This window comes from Nyctibius grandis, chromosome 12, assembly GCF_013368605.1.
Source record: "Nyctibius grandis isolate bNycGra1 chromosome 12, bNycGra1.pri, whole genome shotgun sequence".
NCBI lineage: Eukaryota > Metazoa > Chordata > Aves > Nyctibiiformes > Nyctibiidae > Nyctibius > Nyctibius grandis.
The window spans coordinates 20,651,374-20,670,186 of NC_090669.1; the positions used below are offsets into that span (position 1 = coordinate 20,651,374).

At 57.7% G+C, this 18,813-nt stretch overlaps 2 protein-coding genes across 2 annotated transcripts; both read right to left on the reverse strand.

Moving 5' to 3' along the window:
• Nucleotides 1–588: 588 nt before the first annotated feature.
• Nucleotides 589–14,207, reverse strand: LOC137669184 (dual specificity protein phosphatase 22-A-like). Its single transcript, XM_068411137.1, has 7 exons — nucleotides 14,074–14,207; nucleotides 12,624–12,657; nucleotides 11,907–11,989; nucleotides 9,426–9,475; nucleotides 6,320–6,394; nucleotides 5,765–5,936; nucleotides 589–1,891 (listed from the first exon to the last, which is right to left on the reverse strand). Exons 1-7 carry the CDS (start codon nucleotides 14,092–14,094, stop codon nucleotides 1,688–1,690), a joined length of 639 nt encoding a protein of 212 aa, XP_068267238.1. The 5' UTR covers nucleotides 14,095–14,207; the 3' UTR covers nucleotides 589–1,687.
• Nucleotides 14,208–15,037: 830 nt separating this feature from the next.
• Nucleotides 15,038–18,794, reverse strand: COX4I1 (cytochrome c oxidase subunit 4I1). Its single transcript, XM_068411140.1, has 5 exons — nucleotides 18,688–18,794; nucleotides 17,745–17,824; nucleotides 17,016–17,189; nucleotides 16,179–16,310; nucleotides 15,038–15,302 (listed from the first exon to the last, which is right to left on the reverse strand). Exons 2-5 carry the CDS (start codon nucleotides 17,821–17,823, stop codon nucleotides 15,166–15,168), a joined length of 522 nt encoding a protein of 173 aa, XP_068267241.1. The 5' UTR covers nucleotide 17,824; nucleotides 18,688–18,794; the 3' UTR covers nucleotides 15,038–15,165.
• Between the last annotated feature and the right edge of the window lie 19 nt (nucleotides 18,795–18,813).

Consider the following 18,813-nt stretch of genomic DNA (forward strand, 5'->3'; position numbering starts at 1 on the left):
TTGGGGAACATTTGAGTCCCAGGATGGTGGGACGGGAAGGGACACGGCGGTTATCGCACCTACTGCACATCTAATCTCTGCTTATCACATATCTCCGACGACTTCCTATTAACACCAGGAAACCAGCTTTCTTCTCTTTTTTTTTTTTCCCCTCTGCACCAGTTCCATTTTTCTGCTTCCTAAAATGATAACAGAGGCATTAAATCCGATATCGACCCAGGTTGCTCCATTTCCCTTCAGTCCACCCCATCGACAGCATTTATGGTCCTTGATCTCATCAATTGCTCGGGGCGCTTTCCCACGCCGAGCGTGCTGCAGGCACGAACCCCAGCGTACCTCCATAAAGAATAACAGCCCAAGGGACCCTTTTATCAACCTAAAAACACAAGGAAAAGCCCCCATAATTTTTTTCCTCCGGAATCCTGTACATTATGGCTGAACATTGAGTCTTTAAAACTTTTAATTTCGCTGGTGGTTCTCATCAGAAAAATAGGAAACAGGACGCAGGAGCGCAGCAGCCGTGTCAGTCCATCCCTCCATTCCCACCAGGAACACCACAAATCAGGACCAGCCATCCTCATGGTTTTAATCACTCTCCTCTTTATTAGGAGCTGGGCAAGTCACACCCAGCGCTGTCACACTCAGAGTACCCAGAAATTTTCATTAAGGGAATTCCTAGAAATATTTTAAGCGCCTTTTTTTTATTTCTCAGAATGGATTGCAGAGCAGATGTTTTTGAGAAGCCAAGTGAGGTATTTATAGTAAAAGGCCAAGTTGGCATGGAAAAGTTGAAGGTTTAAATGTAGAAAGGTTGTGTTGATGGGTTGGGACCCCCCTTGTGGGATGGATGTTGCTGTTGGAGAGGGACAGCGTTAAACTGGTCTGGGGCTCAACTGAGTCCAATCGAGCAACTGGCTTCTTTTGCAACTGGGGACATTCAGATCGGGCAGCAGGGGAAACCCAAACGGGCTCCAGCTCCAGGGATGGAGGCGGTGGGGACGAGCAGGCTCCAGCACCGATGGATTTCCCCCTTCCCTGGGCGGGTGGGTTAAGAGAAATGCCAGACAGACATCTGCCAAGGACAGGCTGGGCCAGGAAAGTCCGAACACGGCGAGTGGCAGCTGCAGTGGCCAGAGCAGCTCAGCCTGCACCCCTTTCCCCATCCCATGGGGTGACAGCCGGGCTCGGCAGCACACCCCCACCCCGGGAGCCATCCCTTCCTCCTCGGGACAGCCTCGCAGGCTGCATCAGCCCCAGGTTCACTGCAAAGCAGGAGACAAGGTGGCCTCTCCCCTATCTCACCCCGCTCTGGCTTTCCAAGGTCTGCCCTGGCAACCCCATGCCCTGCGTTGGAGTGGTGCCCGGGTACCACGCCGCTGGAGAGAGGGACGAGGCTTGCTGCTGCCCCGGGGATGGAAAAGTGGCCACGACCCGCTGGGTAATGGGGGAACGGGACAGAGCAGGACCCTGCCATCAGTTAACTGGCTTGCCTGGGGGTACACATGGAGCTGGCAGCCAAGGAGAGGGTCTGCAAGTCCTGACCCCCTCGCCCCAACCCTCAAGCCCACGGCCGAGGCCAGCGCTGGCTCCTTGCTGCCCCAGACATGAACCCCGCGGGCTCTTGGCAAAGGGAATCCGGAGTTTTCCAGTCCCCAGGGCCAAGGTCTGCCTGCGAGCAGCCAGCTGCTTATCTGTTCATCCCTCTGCTTCTGCCAGCACCGCCGGCGCGGTGGGGGAGCGGGTGGGTGGGAGCCGGAGCGCGGGGCCAGGGGCCATCCCTGCTCCCCAGCTGCTCCTCCTGCCTCTGCTCCTGCCCGGCCAGCAAGCGCTGCAGCTCCTCCTGGTCCTTGAAGGGGTTCCTGCCGTAGTCACGGCGGATCCAGGTGCGGTACTGCCAGGACAAAGCCAAAAGACGTTGTCAGGGTCACCAGGGGCTCAGACAGCCCCAGAGCCGGGGGAACACGGCGAGGTGATGCCCGGTGCACACCAGCTGAGCCCCAGCCGAGGCCGGGGCATCCCCAGCCACCATCAGCAAGCAGAAAGGTCCCGGTTTCGCACGAGCTCATGCCACGCAACACGGCCACATCATCTGAGAGATGCGACAGCTGCCCCCGACCGAGCGCTCCCCGCAGCCCCAGCCCGGCACAGACAGACCCACAGGGCTGGCATCATCCTCCGCTCCCCACGCGGCTGCTCAACCACTTTGCATGGCCGAGCAGCTGCCGTCCTTCCTCATGTGCCTGGATTACCGTAAGAAAAGCTCCCCCACGCTCGCGGGGAGCGGGCAGAGCTCCATTGTCTTCCTAAGTAGCTGGGAACCAGCTGCTCCAGCAAGCAGGGCTTACTGGGAGAGGTGGTAAGAGCGTGCCCAGCAACATTAAACACCTCACAAAAAGGATGGAGGGCACGGAGTGGGGAATGCGAGGTCTGCAGGTGCCAAGGGACCAGGGAGGGACCGAGCATCAGAGCCCTGGCACGGGGTAGCACTGGGACAGGCACGGGGTGCAGCCCCAGGAACCCAAGGGAGAGGGCAGGCAGCCCCCACGAGCTGCCCAGCCTCGGCACCCCCAGGGCGAGACACCCCTGCAATGGCTCCAGCTTCCCGGGGTGCCATGGCAGTGCCCCACGGCCAGGAGCCACCGAGCCCATGGCAAGGGTGCAGGATGCAGGACAGCGGGGTGCAGGACAGAGGGATGCAGGACAGAGGGATGCAGGACAGCAGGACGGGCAGCTCAGCCCCATCCTGCCAGGGCTGTCGCAGGCACGAGGACCACGAGCCACAAGAGAATAAAGCCTGAGAGTGACCCTGGCGGCATCCCCCCCTCCTGCAGCCAGGGAAAGTCAGCTCGGGCAGTGGGGATTTCCACTGGGAATGTCTGGATTTCCCAAATCCGCCCCCTCCAACAGCGGGACTCACCACGGCTGAGATCCCGTGTTCGGGATGAACCCTGAGAACCAGACCTGATCTCCTTGCTAGAAAACCCCTGGGAAGTGAGTCCCAAGGGATTAGGGACAGGATTTGGGGCAAGCACCCATGCCAGCTGCTCAGGGGGGGAACATCCCTCCCATGCAAACCACCCAGAGGGATGAAGCTCCATGGGGAGCCCAGCCTTGCCACCGACACAGGCTCAGCACCCTCTGCCCAGCCTCGGAGCTGGCTCCCACCGTCCAGCGAGGGAGGGAAGGAGCCGGGGGAAGCACCCTGCTGCTGCCAGCCGTTTCCTTTTAAAGTCAGAGCAAGAAGGGATTACAGCCAATTTCCTCCAGCGCTGACCACTAGCCCGCTGCCCTCCTCCTCTCTCCTGGGGCCAGGAGCACCCGTCCCATCTGGGATGGCACCAGAGGCAGGTAAAGGCAGCCTGGCCACTGTGCCAGCACCTCGGGGGGACCTTGGGGCAGGGGGGGACAGGGCCATCACCCAAATGAGCTCTCTCACATCCACGCTGTCTTCTCTGCGCTCACTCACTTCCTTTTCTAACCTCACCCGTCGTCCTGCTGCTGCTCTCGGTCCCTTCCTTCCTTCTTTATCCATCTAGCCCCGACAAGCACCATTTGCCAGCTCGAAACCACAGCTGCACGCTCGAGGCGTGCTCTCTGCAGCGAGGGGCCGGCTGGCCAGTCCCAGAGAGCATCTTCCCCATTTCTACTTCCCGGGGTCTCGTCTGAGATCCCTGCTTCGGATCGAGGAAACTGAGGCACCAAGGGATGCTCGCCTGCAGCCCTGGGGAGGAGGTCCCCAGGAGGTCCCCAGGAGGTCCCCAGGACTGACCTGTTCCTCGCAGCTTTTAGCCAACAAGAAATAAGCCTGCCCAGCCCTTATCCACGTCTCCTCCCAAGCACTGTTTCCAAATTGGGATGACAGCTGGGCTAAATGGGGAAATTTAACCTCTTTTCTACCCCCAGCAAGAGCTGAAGCTCAGGTCACGATGCTCTCGCTCCTGCATCCTACCTACACGCATGGAAAACCACCCAGAAGCCACAAACAGGAACAAGCAAAACTTGGAGGTGATGAAAAAGCAGCATCTAAGGGAAAGGGAAGAAAGTCCCACATCTGCTGAGCCCAGCCTGGGTTTTGGGGAGCAGAAGGAATAGATCGGATGGAGAAGGGGGAGCACAGCAAACCCCCCATCACAGTCTGTGCGGGGACACGGCCAGGGCGTGGGGAGGGCTGGGAGAGCTGGCCCAGCCCGGGGGAAGCCCCGCGGGGAATCTCCAGCCCCACGGGTGTTTTGTAACCCCTTGGACCATTTTCCACCCTCCTCCGCAGATGTTTTTGCAGACTGGTGATACTGGGGCAGGGCCGCGTCCCTCATGTGACAGCGCCTGCCCGCTCCCTCCGGCACCCGGGGAAGGGAACTCAGCGGCAGGGAAGGGGCTGACATTTGGGCCAATGTCACATGCTATCCCTGCCCCTCTTCTGGGAGGGGAGAAATCCCCTTGAACTGGTTGGTGCGGGACCACTGGGTCTCTGCTGCCCTTTGCCTTGGGGTCATTGCATGATGCTGGTGGCTACAGCGGACGGGGGGGTCCACCTCCAGGGATGGGACCAAGCTTAGGGGTGATGGAGGCTGTGAGATGCCCTGTAGATGTCGAGTTGTGGGGTACTCTTCCCTCGCAGAGGTCTGTCTGTGGCCCGTGTGCCCTCCCAGGGCAGTTTTGGACCCTGGTCCCTCGCTGCGGAGCCCAGGGCTGGGCGGAGGAGCGGGGTCCGGAGCGGGAGGCTGGAGGGCAGCCGGGGAGCCAGGTGGGAGCTGTGCTTTTGAAGGCCTTTCCCTTCGCTTTCAAAGGCTTTCCAGGTCAAAAGTGCAGCTCTGATCTCTGCAACTGGTGCTCTCCCCAGTAAAGGTGCTGCTGTCCCTCCCAGCTGCCAGCATCCAGCCTGGCTCAGCTACACCAGCATCCCTCCCTCGCACGGGATGGGAATCCACCCAGCCAGGCCTTCTGCTCTCCTGAAACCTGCTGCTCTGCAGGATTTTGGGGAGGAAAATTTCTCCACCAACACTTGCTTCTCTCTGTCACCTGCCTCTAAAAGCAGAGGACTTGCTGTCGGAGGGAGCCCTGCTAGATCCAAGCATGCCCAGACATCCCGAAGCTGCTGGCAAGAGCCTCCATTCCATTCCATTCCATTCCATTCCATTCCATTCCATTCCATTCCATTCCATTCCTCTTCCCTTGTCTCCTCCCCTCTCCTCCTCTCCCCTCTCCTCCTCCTCTCCTCTCCTCTCTCCTCTCTCCTCTCCTCCTCTTCTCCTCTCTCCTCTCTTCCTCCTCCTCCTCTCCTCTCCTCTCTTCCTCCTCCTCCTCTCCTCTCTCCCTCCTCCTCCTCTCCTCTCTTCCTCCTCCTCCTCTCCTCTCCTCCTCCCCTCTCCTCTCCTCCTCCCCTCTCCTCTCCTTTCCTCCTCCAGCTCCTGCTGTGCTGCATTCCCAGGAACCATCCCCGCTCCCTTCCCAGGTCTCACGGGGCACATGATGCTCACCCATCCCTCCCACTGTCTCCTAACTGAACTCTCGAGAAAAGCACTGAGGTTTTAAAGAGCTTTTTCTAAGCGCACTCACATAACGTCTAGGCACTTTTTTTTTAATTTTCTTTTTTTTTTTTTTCTTTTTTGCATGCAAACCCCAAAATCCCCAGGTAATAAATAGCACGCACCAAGGCCAGCTCGGGCAAACAGCTGGCCCCTGCAGAGAGCTGCATGCAAAAGAGCGGTGCCTGCCCGCAAACCCCGCAGACACGTACATAAGGGGACGTCGGCGCGGGACGTACCTCCTGCAGCAAGGTCACCTCGTACTCCTGCAGCTGCTGCTGGAAGCCGAGGTTGGGGCTGACGTAGGAGCGCACAGCCTTGGTGGCGGCCAGGCAGCCCTCCCAGCCGAGCTCGGTCACCGTCATGAGGTAAGCCACCAGGACGGTGGTGCTGCGGGAGACCCCGGCCAGGCTGGCACAGGGCGAGGGAGCAGCGTCAGGGAGAGGGATGCCCACCACGGGGGCTGGGACACCCATGGGATGGGGTGCTAGCGGGGTTCCCCGGCCATGGGGTGGGTGGGTGAGGAGCCACTGCTGGTGGCTTCACGCAGGTGGCTTACCCCGTCCCCTCCTCCAGCCTGTCCCACCCCTCTGGACCACATGGACCACCCATCCCCATGGGTCTCGGCAGTGGAGACCTTCCCTTGTTGCCCTCCCGCTGTTCCTTGCCGCCTTCTCTTCTTCCTCCCCACCACAAGTGACATTTGACATTGAGGACACTTTTTGGGTGCCCGTCCCCACCTCCCAGAAGACCGATGTGAACGGGGGACGCAAGGAGGTGACGGCAGCTCTCACCAATGGACGAGGCAGCCTCCCCCGCTGAGACGGCACTCGTGGATGAACTTGATGCACTCCTTAAAATGCTGCAGCCTGTGAGGAGAGAGAGAGGCAGGTGAGGGTGGGAGGGCTGCAAGGTACCCAACCACACCAGCACCACCAGTTGTGTCCCCTCCAGGGACTTCCCACCACCCTAGGGTGGAAGCAGAGGTCCTTCCTCCGCCAGGCGAAGCCACAGGGGCTGATCTTCATCTGCCAAAAAGGAAATGACCTGTGAGACATTCCGGGGGATTTCCTGCTTCCCAAGGCGTTGGGATGGGAGCAGGGCGATGGCGTCAGCCGAACCAGCTCAGGGAGGACCCCATGGAGACAGCCTCCAGGGCAAGGTGTCATCTTGTGCCCAAGGGACACGCACTTCCCCACGTCAGAGTTTGCCCTGAGCCATCGGCTCACCCCTAATTCCCAAATGATGCCAAAAACACCCAGTTCCCTCCAAGGGAAAGATGCTGGTGAGGAAGAAGGCAGAGAGAAGGTGGATCCTGAGGCGTTTTGCCTGCAGGTCCCAAAGTGGCGCAGCTCCTCACCCCAAGCAGCCCCTTCAGCCCCTTCTCACCCCAGGGAGGACACGGAGAGATGCCCATGCCAGGGCTGCCAGCACCAACCCAGGCTTGTCCCCAAATAGCAGCCTGCATCCCCGAGAGCATCCCCAGCAAGGCAGAGGGAGCACGTTAACCCTGGACAGAAGGTTTTGCAGCAAAGTGGGGCCGGGGGCTTCTGACTGCTCAGCTGCAATGCGCTACAGTGCTGCTCTCCTGGCCTGCGTGCTCAGTGACGTGAGCAGCACCCGTCGGTGTGAAGGCGTGGACACCCAGAAAACAGGTGAAAATAACTCCATCTGTATTGATGAGATGGAGGTGGGTGTTCATGGGAGGGTTACGCAGGCTCCGGTAAGGTGTGTCCCTCTTGCTCATCGCTGCCCGGGATACGGGATGCTGGGAGCTGCTGCTGGTCCCTCCTGAAGGCAGCGGGCACCCTGAGCACACGCCGAGCTGGGTGTATCTGTAACAAACGCTGCCCATCCCTGCTCACCCTCACCGAGCCTTGGGACAGTTTTGAGGCAGAAAACCTGATTCTGGGTAAGTTGAGCTGCTGGTGGACTTGCCTGACCTGACTGGCAACGGTTGGACTCGATGATCCCAGAGGTCTCTTCCAACCTGATTGATTCTGTGACTGCCTGACCTGGCTGCTTTCGGGAGGAGAAGAAGAGGGTCCCTTTGGCAGCGCATGCAGGAGCCGGCAGCGCCGGTGCGGGACTTCCTCGGGCTCCGCGTGACGGGTGGGCGTGCGCCCGCGCAGCCTTCCTGATTTCTCAGAAGCCAAAGCACCAGCTACCGCGGAGTTATTCCCCGCGGGGGTAAGGCAGAACCCTCTGAAGCCTTCCCCATCCCTGCTAGCCCGTCTGAGGGATGCTCTTCACCCTGCCCTGGAAGGGGATCGAAGGGGATGCTGCTCTCCCGTGAAGGGCAGGGCTCAGGCGCCTTCTAAGAAACCAGCCAAGGACATATTAAAAAATCACCGTGGGTTCTGCTGCCCAAGAAGAGGAGGAGAGATGGGGGAGTCTCTGGAGATGTGTCACACCAAAAATATTGAGCCTCTCGGCCCTGGAAGGAAACGTGAGTCCATCGCTCCTCGTGGGCTGCAGATGTGCCTCCTCCTTGACCACCGTAGCAAACAGAGCATCACCCTTTGGGGGCCTTTCCCTGCCTAAAGCCTGTCCTGGGGGATTTCTCCTCGTCCTGCTTATCTTCTCAGAGCAGATAGCATCTCCCAGGGCCTGCCCGTGCTGCCTACACAGGTCCAAGCTCTCCAGATCCCAGTCCTCCCTTCAGACTGGCACCAGCAGGGATGCACCGTGCTTGCCAGGACATGATGCTTTCACCACCAGCTCCCTCAGCACGCTCGCCACCAGCTCACTCCACGCACACAGCAACGCTCTCCAGCCCATCCTGGAGGGAGGCAGGGGAGCGCTCCAGCCCCTCCATCCATCCTCACCCACTCCACAGGGTTTTTTTCCCTATGTGGCCAGGCAGAGGAAAGCTCTCCCTTTTCCAGCCTCGAAGTGCAGGATCGGTGCACAGAGTCTGGCAATGTTGAGAGCCACTGAGGTCCTGAGTCATAAGCATCTCTGCAGAACACAAAGTTCACCAGGATTGTGAAACCCAAGGCATAAACTGACAAGCAGAAAATAGTTCCTTGAATAAGTCTTCCTTCCGGCAGCCAGTCTGATATTCTTTTTTCCCTTTTTTTTTTCCTTTGGGTAGGCATGTCACAAACGCAAAGAAATGAGAGAATAGAAAAAATAACAACGAAAAAAAAAGCCCTGTTCTTGCTGAGGCAGGGCTTTCTTGTAAAGCTTCTCTTTCCGCTCAGCGGGAGTGTGAGCAAGCAGAATCACAGCCCCGGGCACGGCTGCTCCCAAGGACGAGGAGAAACCAGCACCCCCACGAATGGGCTTCGCTCTGGTCACTGTGCGTGAAATTTCAATCCTTTTTAGGGTTTGTTTGGTGAGAAAAATCCCTCGGAGACGCCTGGATGGTTTATGGGTGCCCATCGCCCAAGGCAGCAGCGGGATGCCAGCATCACCCGCGCCCATCGCACCCCAGCACCCATGAGAGCCGGGGGGTTCCTTGCAGCACCTCTCGCCAGGTTCATCCCCAGAACATCATTATGAGTATCTATGCTTTGTGTGGGGGAAAAAAAATATTCATTTTAATAAATATTTTGTTTCTCTTTCCAGGGAGAATGTCTGGAAGAGCGACACAAATCGTTGTCTTCCTAAACCAATAAAAAATGCTCCAATTTGCAACCCTGCCCAGTAGAATAATCCTGAATTTTGATGGAAAATGAAATTTACTGACTGCAAACACACGCAGAAAGAGATTTTAAGCCCTAGAAATGCTATTTACCACCTGAAAATGAACCGCAGCTTTTGTCAAGCGCAGCGACGTACCAAGGTTTTGCAGCATGAATGAACCAAACCTTCACCCTGCAGAATTTGAGCATTTATTGACCGACAACGACCAAAACGCAGCCCTGGGAGGCAGAAGGATGGCAAACGACTTACAGGTTTTGACTGGACGAATCCGAGGCCGCGATGCAGAGATAGGTCATGTCCTGCAACACAGAGATGGTGGCGGTAGGAAGATACCTCCTGGAAACACAAAATCCCCCTTTCCCCCCCCTCAGCTGACCCTTCAGTGAGGGCAAAGCCACAACCTGCGTTCAGGTACCTCCCTGGGTAGGTAGAACCACGAAGGGTCGCATCCATCCCACCCTGAGCTATTCCCCCCCAGTTTCAGCCCAGAGGAGGGGTCAGGCTGTGGGGAACGCTACGATGCCCAGGACCCCCCAGACCTGAGCCCCTCCTTTCCCAGGAAGACGTGCACCAACACGCACCCATGAAGCCGCTCTCATCAATGAGTTATTTCCTCCCGCTCCTTTTAATACACAATAAACCACCCTGCCGCACGTTGGCGTAGGTCCGATTACTTTCCTTTCTTTAAAACATCGCTTCCTCGATCCTCCCTGTTCTGAGCTAAAATTAGATCCTTGTCATCTGAGTCTTTTTTTTTTTTTAAAACTTTCTTAGCGAAATGGGTGGAAATCCTGGCAGCCAGAGCTGAAACGCCCGAGCACCAGGGATTGCCCCATCTCCATCAGCCACCACTGCTGAAAGGACCCCCCTGGGCTGATGCAGCCCAACCCCACGGGCCACCCTCACTTCCCTCCAGCCCAGGGCGAAGCTGGAGGCTGGAAAAAGCTGATTATTTAAGGAGGGAAGGAGCAGAGCGGGACAGGCACGGGGATATTCCCACGCTGGAAAGACCCACGTTACGAGGACGAGCACGGACGGGCTTTCCTGTGCATCAACTCTCCATCCCACCCATCCTCCCCAGCCCCGTCCCCACCACCCCGCAGGCTCTCGTGGGAGGGGGACGAGGTGCCACAGTGACGTGCCACTTGCCAGCTCCCTGTGGCATGCCAGCCTGGAGAGGCCAGGGGGGAAATGGAGCCGGTGGGTTCCTCATCCACATCCCCAGACAAACCACAGCTCCCGGCACGCAGGAGATGGCACGTGGAAGGGGACCATGCCCCAGGCATGGGGACCAGCAAGTGAACCCCAGCAGGTTTTGCAGGATGAGCCATACTGGGCTGTGGCTTCCCAGAACCTGGCATCACTGTGCCATGCCTGGTGCCAGCCCGACCTCACAGAATCACAGAATCAATCAGGTTGGAGGAGCCCTCTGGGATCATCGAGTCCAACCATTGCCCTGACACCACCATGTCAACTAGACCAGGGCACTAAGTGCCATGGCCAGTCTTTTCTTAAACCCCTCCAGAGATGGTGACTCCACCACCTCACTGGGCAGCCCCTTCCAATGGCTAATGACCCTTGCTGAGAAGAAAAGCCTCCCCGCGGCGAGGAGAGCTGCCATGCCAGCACAGCCACCGTGTCAACCAACGGGGCTGCCAAAGCCACCCCGCTCCTCCCCAGACCCTGACCCCGTATTAAGGCTCTCAGCAGCCTCCCCTTCCCCACGGTGCCTCGGGGAGCTGGGCCACGCATGGGAACGGCGCTGGGGTTTGCGGTTCCCGACCCGGGGCTGTGATTGACACATTGCTCAACCCACCATGCCTTTCCGGTTCCCCTTTCCACCAGCCCGCTGGCTTGCTCCGTGTTGTAAGCTCGCCATGCGGTTTGCTACCCGTCTGGCCGTGCCCCGAGCCCCGCCAGCCCCAGCTGCTGCCCCTGCTCCAGCCACCAGCCGTTTCTCTGCACCGATTTTACGCGGCCTCCTTCCTCCTCTCTCTCCCCCCTCCACGTTACTCAACGCTTTAGCGAGGAAAAGGCCGGAGCTGGTGTTGCGCTGGGGCTCCCAGACCACCGTGAGCCCGAAGGACGAGGGGGCCAAGCAGAGCCCTTCGCCTTCTGCAGCATCGCAGGACTCGGGAGCTGGCAGCGGGTCCCGCACCGGGATGAAGGGCAAGTTGCCCACGGTCACCCACTGCGAGATGAGCGGTGGGACCCCAGCGTCCCCACACATGGACCCCGCATGGGGCTGCTCCTCCTGCTGCGGCCTCCCCCAGGCCCACGGCTCCGTACGGGCAGGATTCGTGCACGAAAAGACCTGGCCAGCACCTCCGGCACCAACCCCCCCTCCTGCCTCAGTTTCCCCCACCCACAGCCCGAGGGGTCCGCAGCGCTGAGGTGGGGGGGGGGACAGGGCAGACAATGCCAGGGTGGCCCGGGACCCCTGTCCTGGGGCAAGGGGGGGTTCTCCAGGTCCCGCTGTGCCCCTGCTCCCGATCAGGGCAGGATGCATCCCCAGCGCTGCCATCCGCGGGGCACCGCTGCCATCTCGCGGTGCTCCCCGCGGCAGCACTGGGCACAAACTGGTGCAAACTGGTGCAAATCCAGCCTTGCTGCTCCCTTCTCTGCCCCACGCCAGGAGAAGACCGCGTGTGTCCCACTGCACCTTGCCAGCCCCTGCTCCTCCGGGGTGGTCCCCAGGACAACCCCACCCCACCCCACCCAGGCACCCACCTCCAGCACCGGCTTGGCGCTGCTGTGGACGGAGAGGATGTGTGTCACCCCGTTCCTCAGCAGCTTCTCATGGTCCTCAGAGTCTGGAAGCAGGAGCAGCGCGTGAGTCGCTTGCCCTCCTGGGAGATCTGCTGGACCAAGCACCCACCAGCAACCCCCACCCATCACCCCCAGCCCCTGGGACCCCCTTGCCAGCCCCTGCCCGCTGCCTCTCACCCTGCACGATGCAGGACAGGAGACAGGGCATCGTGATGCATCTCCTTCAAAGTAAAAACCCCCTTGGCTGCACTGGGGGTTCATCAGGCTCCTAAACACCCCCCCAAAATCAGAAATCATACTGCTAACTTGGAAAAGGCTCTTGTGTCCTCGCTGTTGGGTGAAACCCAGGCTTTGCCCTGCTCCCCACAGGGCCAGAGGTCCCAGGTGATGGCCAGCTCTAAATACTGCCTCAGCAAACACAGGGGATGTTTCCAGCCACGCTGGGGTCCCCCGGCACGGCTGGTGACTGCAGCTCCCCATGGATATCCCTTCCCTGGGCTAGAGCTGCACAGGGACACTTGCAACAAGCTTTTTTGGGGCTTCGGATCTCCAGAAGATGCTGAGGTCCCCAGCCAGGAGCAGGCACGGGGAGCCCCTAAGGAGAGGGGCTGCTTCACCCCCATCAGCTGCCCAGGGACCCCACAGCAACGTGGAGGTGGAGCAGGGGAAGGCACTCACCGCGGATGTTCCCCAGGTAGAGGCCTTGGACAACCTGGGAGGTGACAAAAAGGAGAGAGATTTCAGACAGTGTCTGACATGGTGGGAGCATCAAGCTGCACACATGGCACCAGTACAACCAGGGCATCTGGCAGCAAACTGCCCAGGGAACGATAAACCAGGCACCTAATTAGTGAATCATCTTCATTAACGACCATCAAAGGCTGAGCCCACTCAAACCACCAGCCCAAAGCCCTCCAGGAGCGCAGAGCTCAGGAAGACTCAGCACGTAAATGGAGGGGGCTGGTCCTATGGCTATCAGAACTGGTCCTATGGCTATCGAAAGGCAGTGCGGGGCTCCCCAAACAGCTCAGCCCACCCCAGCCTCCTCCTCCGAGGTCTGGCTCCTGCAGGGACCCCCCATCTCCCCAGCTCCAGCCCGGGTTTGTTTTGCAATTCTACAGCAACCACCTCTTGCCAACAGTTTCAAAGGTTGCCTCTGCCAGCTGCAGAGAGGCAGGCAAAGGCACGGGCTATTTATAACACTTTTCTGGCCAGGATGTTGCAGTAAGAGCTGTCAAGTATGCAAATTTGGTCTGCAACTCGCTGCTGCAGGGTTATGAAGGAGAAACAGGGGCAGCTCAGAGTATTTACAGGGTGTAAGAGCCCGCCAGAGCAGTTTCCAGGGGCACAGAAAGGAAGAGCTGATTGGAGTTGGACTCATTTGCACCCATCTGGCAGAAGACACCCGGGTTGAGAGGCCGTAGGAAGGGTTTTCGACAGCTCTGGGTCACATCCAGCCCACCTCTACCATTCAGCTGAACCCCAGCTCGCTTCTGGGGTGCAATCACCCAGATTCAGCAAACGTCTGTGCCCAGCACAACACAAGCTGTTACTGCTAGAAGTGCAATGCCAAACCCTGCGTCTCGTCAAGCCGAAGCTGGATCCTGCACCACAAATGTGTCTGCACCAACCCAGCCCCCAGCAAAGGCAGCCCAGGCTCCCCGAGAGGGCTTGGTGGCACCAGGGAGGCCGTAAGAGCCACTTTGCAGGTTGAGCTGCATCCTCAGGGGGTGAAACCCTGGGATTAAATCGTGCCAGAGCTGTGCAGAGAGAGTTTGCCCTGACCTGGTCCCTCTGTTGTTGTCCCAGAGTCTAATTTTAAACTGGAGAATGTACATACCGAGCGGTTATTTAAGGATACAAACAGAAATCAACCCCCTCTGCCAGCCCTGGAGTTCAGCTGAGCAACAAGCAGCAGTAAAACCCCATTTCCCCCTTCACAGCGTATGGCTGCCAGGCACAGACACGTCCCAGGGGTGGCAAGGGGAGGACATCTCCCTGCAGGGACCCCCGTCAGCCCTGAGGACACCAATGCCACGGCCTTACCGCCCAAGGGACGAGCATCTGAAGCCAGCTGTCACTGCCCAAGGAGGACACGCTGGCCGCCACCCCGCTGTCCCCCCAGTACCTTGCTCATTCCACTCCCCATGATTTTTCCTCTCCCCGGGGTCAGGAATCGGGTGGCTTCTCGGTATCCAAGGCTACCTGCAAACAAACCCCCGAAAATCCCAGCAGGTCTCTGCCACCACGCTGGCGGGTGAAGGGGGCCGAGGAGAGTGGCTGGTGCAGGGCAGGGGAGGAGGAAATAAGGATCCGAGGCTCAGGTTTCTCACCCTGGGGCTTTCGCAGCCATTTGGGGAGGGTGAAGAGGAGCACGCCTGGGAGGAACAACTCCCTCTTCCCAGCGATGCTCCCCAGGCTTCGTTCTGGGATGCTGCAGGCTGGTGCAAGCCCTGCGCCCAACAGGATTTCTCTCCCTGCTAATTAGTCCTGCTAATTCCTCCTGGTCACAAGAGCAGCACTCAGAATAAGGCACTTATCTCGAAGAGCAGAGCGTGGCCCAAGCGATGTGCAGCTAACGGCGCTGAGGACAGCCTGCCTCCCCCTCCCTCCAGAAGGGACCTAAGAGGAGCTGTGAAGCAGCACTGCAGCTCCAGCACACGCTTCCAAACACCCATTTTCAAGGCAGACCCACCTGGCAGCTCGCTGGCCCCCCGAGGCACCAGCTGCACCAAGAGCAGAGGTCTGCAGCCTGCAGCCTCCCTTCTCGTGGGGGACAGACAGACGGAGCAGCGCTGCTCCCCGCCGCCCCACCTGCGTGGTTTGACTCGTGCCGTTGCCTTTTCTAGGCCTGACGTGCCATTTTTGGAGGGGTTGTGGGATGCCAACCTGCCACAGGAGCTGGGATCTGCTTACCCTGCGTGTGGCTCAGAGCTCTGCCCAGCAGCGCTGCCTGCTGCACCCCAGAAGGCTCCCTTTAACTGATGAACGCCATTGATAACCACGAGCAGACTGTCTAGGAAAGCTCTGCCCCTCAACCTGCACCACAAACACCACAAGAAACGCATCTGAAGACCAGTAAAAGGAAACTGTCAAGTTCACCAGACGTTTATTAGCAACTATGTAGGTGCAGAGGTTGTTCCAGTACACAAGCAACGAGGTCACACACAGGTGATGGAATCATTTCATATTCAAGCAAAGCAGGTTCCACTGAGTTGCTTCATTTCTTCCATTCATTCTTCTCAAAATCCCACTGGGAAGAGATGCCCTCCACAGGATTCATCCTCATGTCCAACATCCTCTTCGTCTGCATGGCCAGCCAGTCGTCAGAGAAGGTGTGTGGAATAGGGCCATACACTGCAACAGAGTTACACCGTGATATAACACGAGCCCGTTGGGAACCGAGGTGCAAATTTCACTGACAAAAAGCTTTCTCCCCCGAAGCCATCAGCCCTGATCACACGCACGTCATCATCTGCTCAAACCTACAGTCCCCACATCCACTTTCTGAAGCATTCAGCTCCCACCAGGTTCCCACATGGGTTCTCTAGCCGGTTCGTTCATCAGCAAAGGCCTGCACCAAGACAACAGCCTTCTCCTCAACTCTCACCGCCAGCAGACGAAGCCTCAAGATGGAGAGCAGCTCATTTAACCGCATGCTCTGCCTCACGGCAGCTGGAGGGCTCCCTCGAGGTAGGATCGTTAGCTGGGAAGGAAGCCAAACATGGCAGAAACCCAAATGTTTACTACTGAGGCGGCAACAAGCTTTGGTGACAGCAGGTTTCACAGAGAGGGGAAGCTCAGAGTCAGTGGTGTATCACCACACTTTCCCCTCCCTTTCCTCTCCTCCCACCAAAGCTCTCTCCACCACCTTCACCTTTCCACAAGTCAGCTCTCTGAATATCTGCGCTACCTACCCACCGAGCTCCGTGAAGCTACAACTCCGGAACTGAGTTTTCAGAGACTATCAAACAGCAGCTGCCCAGAGGTCACCAGAAGGGAGGTATTTAAAAGCCGTGTAGATGTGGTGCTGAGGGACATGGGTTAGTGGCAGACTTGGCAGTTAATGGTTGGACTTGATCTTAAAGGCCCTTTCCAAACAAAATTATGATTCGATGATTCAATACATCCTTCTGATCTCCCAAGATTTAGAATTCTCTAAATTTCCCACCAGGTATCAACTGATCTTGCTCTTAAATTAAGAGCTAACACTGTATTTAGGCGTTTACTTACTATAATGTTTCTGCCAAATGAGGATGAGACCAGTTACACCGAGAAAGAACAGTACTCCACCGAGGACAGTCTTCCACTCGTTTGACCCTCTGTTCATTTCTGCGTAGGTCTCGTTAAATTTGATACGATACACTGCAAAAAAACAGTTAAAAGCATCAAGTCATTTCTTTTACTTTTCCTCCAACCCGCAGGCAACATGCCACTCTCCAGAGCAAGGGGACCAAAGCCCAAAATGGAAAGGCCTGACAGAGGGAGATCCCTCCAACCCCCAGCACGGTGACTGACCACGAAGCTTCCCAGCACAAACAATTTCAATGGGAACGTTTGTATCTCAAAAGGCTTCTCTCAGCTTTGGCCGCTAAGGCCCACAAGATTTTGAAGTTCAAAACAGATTTGGAAAGTGCTTATGAATATTGGAGCAGCTCCCAAAAGAGTTTTACACCTTCTCACTGCGACACAGGGGGACGTGGCGCCGTTCACGGATCAGGTTTGCACTTGCACACCATGAGGGCAGTCAGAAAAGGCAGATGCAGTTTTATTTGCAAGTCAAAACACTCCCTGGGCACTTTAATTAGCTTTGGTAACGCTGAGGTCAGTAGTCATTAACATTCAAATACACAGGGTTCCTTTTATTCAGCTGGACTAACAACTGCTTATTGTTATAACAGAGAGATTTTTTTTCTGGCTTGTGGGGAATCAACAAACAAATATAATTATTATATGCCTTTCTAGTAAAAGGTGTCAGTAATGAACATAAAAGCTGTCAGTAATGAGCGTACACCAGACCAGGTCACGCTGCCACTAGCTGTAAGGTTACTTAAAGCCCCTGCTACCTACATTCAACTTTCTCATCAACAGACAGAGCAGTCCAAGACGCCTTCTCCTTCTCTTTCAGCGCCTTCTGCTGAGCAGAGAGATCCCTTACAAAGGCCACTTCAGGCAGGGGAACGTCACGACGGTCGACATAGGCTGGGAGGCTGAAATCGTCTGCTTTGACAACACCAGCCGCACCTGGGAACAGAATAAACACCCATTCAAGCTTCTGACTCCTGTGCCAACAGCTCTTGCTGGTTACAACATAAAAAGCACAACAGCTCGGTCAAAAAGGTGATGACAGTTAAGGAATCCAGGAGGGAAAAGGCTTCCAGATGAAGCATTCATCAGGGAGGAAGAGAGACAAGGGAGAGTACTTCAAGTGGATGCTATTTTAAGAGCATAAGAATAAAGCAGAAGGGGGATCTACAGAAAAGGTAATATCCAAAATTACTTCATTAACGTCTCAGCTATCTCTGTCACACTGATCACCTCCCCTACCAAACACCTGGAAGCCCTCTACACCTTCTCCATCCCAGTTTCTGCCTGGCCCTCGGCTCCTGCCGCCTCCGCCATACTCTGCTGGCACAACCTGCTCAGATCTCCCACCACCAGCCAAGGCACCCGCCTCGCCAACCCCCTTCTGTCCCAATTCCTTCCATACCCAAACCCCAGCTTGTAGCTTTTTGTGTTCTTCCTCTAAAGCGCTTGTTTTATCATCCTTACTAAGAAATCGAAGTGGTTGCCACCTACCATGTCCGTGCGCTCTCACGCAGATGGAGGTGGAAATGGCTCTCTTCCCAACGAGGCTGAACGCTCTTGAAGCCAACATCCTGTCGGGACAAAGCACCAGCAGGTAAGTCAGCGTCAGGTGAAGACACTGAATGCACAAAGGTGAAATAACACTTTTTTCTATTTGTCTGTAAGAAAAGCCGCCCTAGAGGCTTTTTGTTCTTTCTCCGGAGAGCAGCACATCACACTGAACCGCTCCAGACTTTTCAGGGACATTCCCTCACTAGAGTGACTTGGATGAGTCTTCCTCTCCCCCTTTTCCCCACAGCCTCCTGTATTTGAACTCGAAGACATTCCCTTCTTCAAGGCAGCCTTCTGGGAAGCTTTTGCTCCATAACAAAAGGGCACAAACCAGCAGCCCCAAGCGAGCTGAGTCTGAACACACCTCACATCCACTGAGGAAACGCACCGGCAGCGAGCGATGCCGACACGTCCCGGGGAAGGGCAGACACCCAGCTAACGGTTTCTCCCACAGACCCAGGCAAGGGCTCGCCGGCAGCGGCGCCTCCGCTCCGGGTTTCTCACCGGCCCCTGGTCTCAGCTTGAAGCCCCACGACACCCCCCGAGGTGAGCGCAGAGCCCGCGGCTCGCCCCTGACCTTGGCGTGGGGCTCACGGCGCAGGGACGCGCCCCCCCCCACACACACGGTGTCACCCACGGCGGTGACACCTCACGACACGACGCGACACCGGGGATATGACGCCGCACCGACACGGGGCAGCGCAGAGGCCCCTTCAAGGGGAGGGGGAGGCCGCAGCGCACCCCCTCATCCCGCCCCCCCCCCACCCGGGCTGCCTCGGCCGCCCCCCGGGGCGGGTGTGGGTGGCGCGGAGGTCCCGCCCGGCCAGCGGCGGGGAGTGGCCGACCCCGCGCCCCCCGCCCGGCCCCGCCGCGGCCCAACGACCTGTCGAGCGTCCTCTACGCCGGGCCGCGACCGGAAGGAGGCGCCGAACGGAAGCGCGGTGCACGCCGGGAGACGCGGGCGAGAGAGAAGCCGCAGAGGAGCGGCCCCCTGCCCTAGAGGCTGACG

Coding starts and splice junctions, on each gene's coding strand:
- COX4I1 (XM_068411140.1), bottom strand. CDS start 17,823: ATGTTGGCTTCAAGAGCGTTCAGCCTCGTTGGGAAGAGAGCCATTTCC. Junction 17,190..17,744: donor CGTGAGAGCGCACGGACATG/GTAGGTGGCAAC, acceptor TTCTGTTCCCAG/GTGCGGCTGGTGTTGTCAAA. Junction 15,303..16,178: donor CATTTGGCAGAAACATTATA/GTAAGTAAACGC, acceptor ACTCTGTTGCAG/TGTATGGCCCTATTCCACAC.
- LOC137669184 (XM_068411137.1), bottom strand. CDS start 14,094: ATGGGGAGTGGAATGAGCAAG. Junction 9,476..11,906: donor GCGCCAAGCCGGTGCTGGAG/GTGGGTGCCTGG, acceptor TCTGTGTTGCAG/GACATGACCTATCTCTGCAT. Junction 5,937..6,319: donor GGAGGCTGCCTCGTCCATTG/GTGAGAGCTGCC, acceptor GCCCTGTGCCAG/CCTGGCCGGGGTCTCCCGCA.